We start from the raw sequence: 10,173 nt of genomic DNA, 5'->3' as shown, positions 1-10,173 counted from the left end.
TTTACATTCCTACGACATGGCAGACTTTGATACAATTACAGCTTGACTACATATCTTAATTTATGTTACAATATTGCAGTAGTGATATCAGAGACAAATGTTTAATTCACAGAACCTCAGTTTCAAACTACAGTCTCTGAATGCAAACAGCAGACTTCAGTATTTTTTCATCAATTTCTTAGTTCATAAAAATCAATTTTTGTAGAGTTTTTACACTGTACATAAAAGACTGTGGCATCAATTAGCCTTAATTCTTTTTTTTTTTTTTCTTTTTTGGAAACCTCTTTGTAGGAAAATCTCATATTTCAGCAATTTGCATTATCCACACAATCTGCTTTGAAGTTCTAAGTTATGGTAAGAAAAGGATCCACTTATCTGCACATAAAAAATGTTCAAAGCTTATAAATTCCCTGAAACAGATGTACATTATCATTGGATTTGCCTTTCTCTCTTTGCTGTTGCATGGCTAATAGAGTTTCATGTGCCCCCTCACATCCTCCCCATTTAGCATCTTTTCTCTACAGAAGCATGCACCCTACTGTGCCAATCCACACTTCAAAGATTTCTGTCTATCTATTAGAAACAAAGCACAAAGTGAGAACATATGGCCCCTTTTAAATTTCCCACATTTAAGTCAATATCGTTTCTTTTCTCCTTTGGCAAAGAAACATAATAAGGTTTATCTTCTCCTTTCCTAAATCTGCTGGCTCTCTCAAACTGCTTGTGCCAATTCAGCAGTTACTTTGCAGTATCAGACTTGGCAGCACATATGAAAACAAAATCTCTAATTTTTTAAATTGCTTTTATTTCTTCAGATCAAGAAGATGCATTTAAATGATGAAAAAGGACAAAATGTAACTGCACACTTTCAGATAAGTGGATTTTAAACCCATGAAAGGGCACAACAGAGAGTCAACAGCAAAAAATTGTCTTGTTCTTTTCACAGTGACATCTTTCCAAATGTTTCCTATCACTGACTAAAGGGATGGAAGAGCATTTTGGAATCTGAGGCCTTACTGAGTACGAGCATCCGCAGAAACCCAGCATACTGGTGTTTTGGGGAGTGATTAGTCAGTACAAGACATTGCTGCCCCTCTTCAGGAAAAGGAACAGTTACTTGCCTCGGAATTGCTTTGGTTCCTCAGCTTCCTCTGCTGGGGTTACAGACATAGTGAACATACCTCTTGTGTGCCTGGAAGTAGAAATTTTGGACCATTTCTTTGGAGTGACTCCATCCTGCACATCCTTGGGGAGGTGGGTAATGGCACGCAGGATGCTCATGGTGAGGTCTGCTGTTCAGAGGATTTCCTTTTCATTTGTGGGCAACAAAAGCAGTATCTATATGAACAAATGCTCCAAGTAAAAGAAACTTCATTAACTATTGTTAGAAATACCAGCAGACACATAGTATCCTGTGAATGCTGAATTTGTGATTCAATTACAAGGAAAGGGATTGCAGTGATGATGTTTTTAGCAAAGTAAGGTATGAAAGTCTTGCCCCGCTCCTGAAAACACCGTGACTTACTCCTTTAATTCAAAGTCACTAGCTAAAATGACTCCATATTTCAGACTCCTAAGCTGTCAAGATCGTAATCTTTAAATTAATTGATTTTAGCATCCATTTATTAGACCAGGAAAATTCTTATAAAAACCTGCCCCTGATCAGTGCAAGCTATGAGCGCCCCAGGGTCCTGATTCCAAGTGAGTGTAACTTGAAGTACTTCTGTTTACATCTGCTGATCTAGCAAAGCTGCACAAAGTTTCCATTGAAACTCATGGAAGTCACATGTGCAGAGCCATTGAGGGCTACGGCCTTAACAGATGGCATACTCAAATGGCAAGAAGTTGTGATTATAGACATCAAAAGTAAAAAATATTCCCTGAGAAAGCTGTAAAGAGACAGGAGGAATGTGAGGCCCACAGTGCTGCTTTTTGCTTCCCTTCATACTTTTGCACTTACTGGAAACTCCAAGTCTCTTTAATTGAGCTTTTCCTCCTGTCCACTCCTTGCAGGGTGAGAGGGTTAATTGCTTCGGACTGAAACATTACAATTTTCATACTCCTGCTTCCTAATGGCATGTTGAGTATGCAAGGATGCCCTGGGCACACACCACACAGGAGTCCATACAGCACTCAGAGCAAGGATGGAATAAATAGCTCCAAGCCATGGGTATCTATAAAGCACCATATCTATGACTTTAAAAATCAGCGCGGGCCAAGTGAGACCTTAATGCTAACTGCCATAGCATTTCACTGTTTATCTTAGTTGAACTAGAGGTACCAGTCCTGGTTGTTAACAACCTCAAGTGGCACTTTATTCATCTATCAACGGTCTTATCCTGTGAACAAGCAAGCGAAGAACTATAAACACCCACTCCAAAGTCACTTTGTAGGTTTAAGCTAAAGCCCACAGAAAAAGACCATTCACAGAACTCCAGTGAGAACAGACAAAATACCACCTCCAAACCAATGTTTTAATCTACAAAGTTTTATTTGTCTTTTGAAACTTGTAAACCATAAAAAGAGCTTATCAAATATCTGAAATTAGTACAAGAAAAAGTGATGACTCATATAGCAAACTGCATTTGAAGGTCCAAATTCCAAGACATGCATGGGGCTCTTCTGGCTTCCATTTGTGAAGCTGAAGACAAATTTGGCCCAGTTTGTTAGGTGCTTTACTAGAAAATTCACAAAGGCTCACCGTGCTATACTTGTGAATAGAACAGAACGGGAAGGATTAACTGCAAGAATAAGCACTTAGCACCTGAAGGATCTGAACCCTGTATCCTCATCGGCAATGTACAGGCTCACCAAAACAGTACATCTCTTAGCTGGTAGCAATTACAGGCTGCTTTGCCGATATGGACTAGGCACTCAAAAGGAAGACACAACCCCCACTTCATAAGCATGTTGTAAAAACCAGAAAACACAGTGCACATAATTACCAGTATGCCTGATATTGTTAATGATTGCCCATTGCCAAATTTATGAAGCCCCTTAACATTATGTCTTCAACATTCTTCTGGAACAAAACTTCTGGAACTTCCTGCTCTCAGACGAGACAACCAATAGGTCCAGCCTGCCATTTCTCATGATATAAAGATTATAGTTTGTGTTTCTAGACTTCCAAGGCATAGTTAGTGCCTAGTGTTCAGAAAAATCAGGACAGATATCGAAGCTTTGGGCAACATCTGACCAACTTAACATGTGTTTGTAATCAAACAGAAAAAGAACTGATGCTACTATTCAAAATATGTTCTAAAGAATATTGAAAAGATCTGTAGAAACACCTCTGCTTCTGACAACATTTCCCTCGGCTTGGACAGGGAGTCAGGAAACTGAGGCATCATTTCTTATTCTGCCACAGCCCTACTGGTGATTATCTACAGCTCTCCTGCCTTGCGCCTCCCACTGCATGCTGGAGATTGACCTCCTCTAGAAAGTCTTTCAAGCTTTCTCAGTGAAAAGCATTCTATGAACTACTGTTGCTATTTTATGAGCAATAAATAAACCATAAGAGATTCCAAAAAGTAATATGAATATAGCTTCTCCATACAGTATTTTCCTGCCTCTTGTCTGCCTCCCCCACCCCTCTGTTGGACAGTTCTGTGCTATCCCTACACTTCTCAAATCCTTCCATCCTTCCCTTGCCAGTCTTTCTTCACAGCTCTAACCCTCACAGTAATCCATCTGAATAGTCCTTAAGTCCTGCTATTTTAAAAAAAAGAAATTAGAAGACCTCATCCATATGATTTCTATCATTTTAGCTCAGTAGGATCGAATTATATAGAATTACATGGAAATATAAAAGTAAATTAAAACACTATTGAAAACCTCATTAATAACTATAATCCAAACTTCAGATAAGATGCAGTTCAATGTCTACTGAATAATTTCAATATAAAGTTATTTGCTTTTCTATGTCTGTTCCTTTTAGCCCATTTTGAGCACATTTTAAATGTACACAAGCCAAAAAAATCCCCAAACAGCCCCTTCCAAGTCAAATCAACTGAACAGCTGTCAAATATGCAAAGAAAATAAATTACTATGTGATAAATTGAGGCTGGTTTTGCTGCTAAGTGCAGTAGAAAAGAAGTCTTCTTCCAGAAGCTATTTAGAAACCACATTAAATTCAATTTTTATTTCATGAATTTTCAAACATGTTTCTGCTTGGTACATTTAAGAAAAAAGTTTGACAACTAACAGGATGCTGAATATGACTTGATTCCCAGTAAAACCATGAATAAGTCATGTTTGAAAACCTATTTTCAGATCTTGATTAATTGCATCAAGGTAATTAAAGGTGAGACTTGATTAGCTGACACATTTCCAAACATGAACATTCTTGCCTGTACTCCAGGCAAAAATTATGGTGAATGTTTTTGCAAATTTTCTAGCATGATGAATTTTTCTCAAGTATAATCTAGGCCCCAAGGGGCCTAACTTTCCTGTTAATTGGAATACAAATGAAATCTGTCATTCAGTAATTGAGGTACACAATGACATATGGAGAACAGTAAGCATTCATCGTATCTTGTGTATTTACGTGGCATCTTGTAGACAGCTGAGCATACACAGTACTTATCCCTTTATAAAAGATCACCTCTGTCAGAATCCATCTTGTGCCATTCACTAACTTCTGCCACAGGACACACACATACACATATATATACACACACACACACGCACCCCTTTAAGGTACTTCTCCAGCTATACTTTGCTGTTCTGTGCTCATGATGACTAGAGTAGGAAGGCAGTTATAGAGGTCATATATGTGGCTTTTTAATTTGGTATGGCCTTAAGGGGCTGGTCTGCCAATATGCCAGGAGAACCTGTACTTCATCATCCAAGGGCAGAATTAGGTCTTAATTCTAACAGTAACTGAATGACGTGTGGATGTTTCAAAGACTTTTGGAAGTGCCTTGAGGTCCTCCAATGACATAAGTATAAAGCACAGTATTTGCTGCTAATCTTAATTAACTTACCAGCTTGATCTCTTACAGTAAAACCTCCATTTAATATTAGCTACTACAAAACCATCAGCAGTAAGATGCATAAAAAATAAATACTGAAATCACTGTCTGCACATTAGGTAGACTTCAAACGCACATTCCTGGAATGAAATAATAGGCACCCTGAAGCCAGTGGGAATCTGGCAGTCTTGCCAGAGATTTCACTGGGACAGAGATTTCACTGGGACAGAGATTTTACTTAGTTATGCTTAGCTTAGTTTACTTTGTATTAGGTGGACACGAAGTTGTGAAAAGAGCTTAGTAAACCTTCTTTTCAAAAACCTGGCTTCCCAAAAATTGCAGCTGGTAGAGGTAAGCAAAATTCTTCAGCTGAAATTTTTTCAGCAAATAATCAAATTTTGGGATAGGCTTAGTTTTGTGGAATTGCTTTGTGTAAAAACAGAATAAGTAAGTAAGAAGGCTGGAATTTTCATTTGATATTTCTTCATGCCACTCCATTTTATTTTTAAATAGTAATAATATACTTAACTCTGAATTATTTTTTTCTTAGAAATGAAATGTTTTGTTTAGCCAGAAACTAATCTATTTTAAATTTTGATTCAGCCACAGTTTTGAGCAACTTTAAATAATATATATATATTTTTTAGAGGTTTTCAGAATTACTAACAAGCCAAAAAATCAGTTACTCAACACAGGTCTAACAGTAGGGGACAAGAAATTTAACTTTGAAACTTGATAGTTTAAATATAAAACCAAAGCATACCCAGTCCATACCTTATGGCCTGATCCTGTTCCCAAAAACGTTAATGCGAGGTCTTTCATCAGTGAGATCTGCAAGCACTGACAGCAATTGCAATAAGCCCCTGAAATCCACAACAACAAGAAGGAAATATACTTTCTGAACTAGTAAAACTTTAATTAACAGGGGGTTCTCTTGGCACAGTTTTTGCTGTTAAATAAATAAAGCATTTAGTCAAAACCATCTATATTTACTATACAAAATACTGAAAAGCAAACATTTTTAAAAGATACGGAAATTTAAGGTTCTGTGAAAAGAAACTGTGCTACATGTTATTCACACTTAATGCACGTAACACAACTGCAACTCAGTATTTAGATACTGTATGTTCATACATGGCTGGTGTAAAGTTTTAGTATGGGGATGCCACGTTATTAAAATGCATTTGTATTTCATAGAATCTGAGCAAGGTAGAATTTGTCTTTTGAATCTCAAAATATAATAAACCAAAACAAATCAATGCAAGGTTGTAACCAATGGTCAGTTGTGTTACATTTCAGAGTTCACTTGGCACAGCTAGTACTGCACGCTTTTCAATCAGATGGGATTTTGTTATTGGTGCTGTTATCTTTTCCAGCAAACTATCTTTGGGTGAAAGAGCATTTATGCCCCTTTGCTGCCCTTTCTTAGAAAAACCCACAGTTCTGAAAGCACTCTAGTCTTCCAGAACGTTTTCTGGTTTTCAGCAACAATCAGCATTAAAAAAATTGACTAAGAAACAATTCCCACCTCCCAGTCTTTCTGGCATATGCTCTACTGAAAAGAGAACAGCTTTAATTACATCTTCAAAACAAATAGCATGGCATCCCTTCTTAGATGGAATGTACACTTGTGTGTTTGCATGCGGTATAACGTAAGTCACTTGAATACATCAGACTTTGTTAACACTATAATATAAATAAGCTTATTCCTTCTACTAGACATATAAATGCCTTTTTTTTTTTTGCAGTCCATAATTATATATACATTGAAAAAGAATGATACACAAGCAGCAAAAAAGGCTTAGACTAGAACAACTCAGTGGTAACTAACCAAATTTGTGGCCTTTTCATATTTTCAATACAGAAAATTCTGCATATAAATATTTTTGGACTTTAGGAATTTTAAAAATAAACAGAACAGTACAGTTGTCACACAGACCAAACACATTTTAAAACATTTTGTTAGATTTAACAGAACACACTGTTGACAGCTAAAAAAAAATAAAATAAACCATATTTTTTAAAGAGGACAATAAGTCTAAACAACTGCTGATCCAGGGAGACAAGAGATGGACCTAATTACCATGAAGCAGTGATTCTATTCCAATTCCACAAGAAGGCAAGGCTTTCCACTTTTCTTTGACAGCTGATGTCTCCACATTCTTAGAAAGGACAACATCTCTCTAAAACTGGACAGCAGTAAGGTAATACCCCATTTTGGACTGATCAAAACTCTAGTAAAAAAAAAAAACCCTAATCATAAAGGGCTTACAACAATGGGGGATAGTTACATTTTACAATATATACTATAGACAAAATACCACAACATTTAAAATAATTAAAACCAAAAGCAAATATGTTTATAGAACAATTATGTTTTTATGTGAGTTTTCTACTTTAAAGTTCCAAAAGCAAAGTAGGTGTTTTTCAGTCACTTTTTACCTGCAAAATGGTGATCTGTACAAAACCCAACTGAATGTATTATAAATCTGGGCCCCACAGAAAGTAAAACTTGAATGTACTGACCCTTTTTTTCACTTTTCCAATTTGCTTTTGACCTTCACATTTCTCAGCAGCCGGTAAGGTCTTGTGAGTATGGTCTCATTTGCCTTCATGGAATGGAAGCCCTTTGATACAGAAAAAGTAGAAGTGGCCAGAATGATTGTGAATGATATTTTTTTACATGTTGAATTGTCTCTAGACTGGGAGAAACACAAATTGGTAGGTGCTGGGGAAATTTAAATTGGAGGCACCTAAGAAAATGCCATGGCATATGTTTCTAAAAAAGTCACTGTTGTGGGAAAAAACCCTATAATGTTAATATTCAAACCACAGATTTCTAAAACACAACAAAATGTACCTGAGAGTGTGCATATTTATATATATATATTTATATTTATATTCTATATATATTTGCCAACATTTAAAGTGAGAAAGTATATTTTCCTCAATTCTTCCTCAAAACAAAGAACTGTGGATTTAAACAAAACAAAACCCCCAAACAACCCCTCTCCTTCTCAAACGCCCATGAATGATATTTATGGCCCAAGCGCTAAAGTCTAGTGATGCTTTTGAAAATCCCATTTCACATCCTCCTCTTTTCAAATGGTTACCCCAAACAGAATGGAAAGTAAGCAAGAGAAAAAACAAAAATAAAAGAAGTATATTTAAATATTACCCAGTATATAACAGACTGTACTTGTGTCAGTGAAGAATCTCCAATAAAGTCTAAGTCATACAAATGTAGCTCTGTTGACAAGTATAGCTAATATTTACTTGTAATTATTAAGATAATTTGAAAGGATGTGAACACAAACAGGCTACATGAATGCAGTATATTAAAATCCACCACCCCCCCCCCCCCCCCGTAGCACATTACAATCAATAAAAAGAAAATAAAATCTGAATAATACTAGAGGTAGCAGCTGTTTGTATTTTCTGTTATTCTGAGTATCTCTGGAGTCCAACCCTTCGAACATTGCTCCCCTGATAAAAGGCTTGTGTGCGATCAGCCGACATAGAGCAGACTGGTAAGCTAGATGTCTGCAATAGTGTTTGAAGTATCTTTCCTACTACAATGGAAGTAGTATTTGTAAAGAAGTGCGTTGACGACCTGTATTAAATCACAGCTCAAAAAGCTATGGCTGTTGCTGTTTTACAAGCCAGTTTAAAAAAAAACAAACCAAACAAACCCCAAACAAAACAAAACAAAAAAACCCCAAACCACAAGGTGTTTAAGTAAGCTATGCAGTTCCACAACATATAAATAGGGTAAGTTTCAAGAGTTCCATATAACCTCTAAAATATATGCTAGCTGAATATTAATGGAGTAACAATAATATTAATCGTAGTAATGCCTTAGTTCTGGTATCACAAGAATGCATTTCCTTCATATGGGATGATTCTTGGAGGATGTTGGTGGGATCTCTTCTATGTCTGGTAGAAGTGATGGTAGTGGTGGTGGTGCTCATGGTGGTGGTGGTGTTCGTGTCTTTGTATCATTTGTCCAACTTGGCCTTCATATAAAATGACTGTGGGCAGGTCTCTCACGTGTTCCTTTTCCACAACTGTCCCTGGAGACTGGAAGGTTTTGCACATTTGGTGATTCTCCTTTGCCCTCTGCTTATGCTTCTTGTGAACCTGTTGAGATTGCAAGGGGAGGTAAGGAAGATTCTGGCCCACCCGTGCACTTGGGGAAGCCATTGGCATGGGCGCCCCTTGAAAAGGTTTATTTCTTACTGCCCTTCCAGGATGCACAGGGGCAACGTTTTTGCCCTGGGCCTTGGGGGACCTCACAAAGTGCTTGTTTGAGTCCTGGTTCCGGAGCCTCTGTTGGATTTCTGCAATCTTGGCGTATGAACTCTCAGCCAGATTGATGTGGCTTGGATCCACCACTTGAGATTTCCTATGGTGAGCATGGAAGGTATCAGGTTCATGAGAACGGGATCTAGTCTGATTCACAACTCTGCTTGGTGGGTCATGTTTTTGAGCTGCTGGAGGAGATCCTAGGAAATAACAAGCTGAGTTAGTCATCTAGTATTTCAAAGTTTTAATTAGTAGCATGCAGTTGGCAGGAATAGCATTAATTGGCAGACTGAATTTTTCCTAAGGAAGTGAATGCAATTATAGCTGTCTAGTTTAATTACATTTAATAATTCTGACTAGTAAATAATACACACACAAATACACATGCATATCTATATAAGAGAGAATGCGTGTGCTTGTGTGCGTGCGCACACATGCACGTATAAAGTCTTTCCTTTACCTTCTCTTGGCCATCATCTATCCGAAATTCATCAAAACAACTGAGTGGAATAGTAACATCTTGGCAGAGCAGAGGGATAGGGAGGAAATCCAAATCCCTTTAATTTGGGGACAGAAACCAAAATTCCAGGTATGAACCCACATTCTCCAGTTTTGGGGTCAGTAGAGAGGACACAATGTGCTGGTATCATCTTGGGAACGAGCTCCAACATCCAAAAATCAGTCCTCGCCTCACCCACAGACTAAATTTAATAATCTAGATGTAAAGATTATTCTCCTAGGCTCACCTCCAAGTTTAGCTACACAAACAAGCACTTCAAAGCAGGCTTGCAGCACATTAGCTATTCCGTTGTGATACCACCTTCGCCAGTAATTATCTTGCAGTATTCACACAGTCCTATTCCTTCCAGTAAGTCACTACAGACAAATCACACAG

The 10,173-nt window shown here is 37.4% G+C and overlaps 1 protein-coding gene across 2 annotated transcripts in view; it reads right to left on the bottom strand.

Annotated features, from left to right (window-relative positions):
- Nucleotides 1-2,470: 2,470 nt before the first annotated feature.
- Nucleotides 2,471-10,173, bottom strand: part of NKD1 (NKD inhibitor of WNT signaling pathway 1) — a 115,587-nt gene continuing 107,884 nt past the window's right edge. For both annotated transcript variants that reach the window (XM_069793640.1, XM_069793638.1), the window contains one exon: nucleotides 2,471-9,478. In XM_069793640.1, coding sequence (XP_069649741.1) covers nucleotides 8,904-9,478 — 575 coding nt within the window. In that variant the 3' untranslated portion in view covers nucleotides 2,471-8,903. The remainder of the gene's footprint in view (nucleotides 9,479-10,173) is intronic.

This window comes from Haliaeetus albicilla, chromosome 10 (genome assembly GCF_947461875.1).
Source record: "Haliaeetus albicilla chromosome 10, bHalAlb1.1, whole genome shotgun sequence".
Taxonomy (NCBI): domain Eukaryota; kingdom Metazoa; phylum Chordata; class Aves; order Accipitriformes; family Accipitridae; genus Haliaeetus; species Haliaeetus albicilla.
The sequence above is the reverse complement of the archived record's forward strand: the minus strand, read 5'-3'. Positions and strand labels throughout refer to the sequence as shown.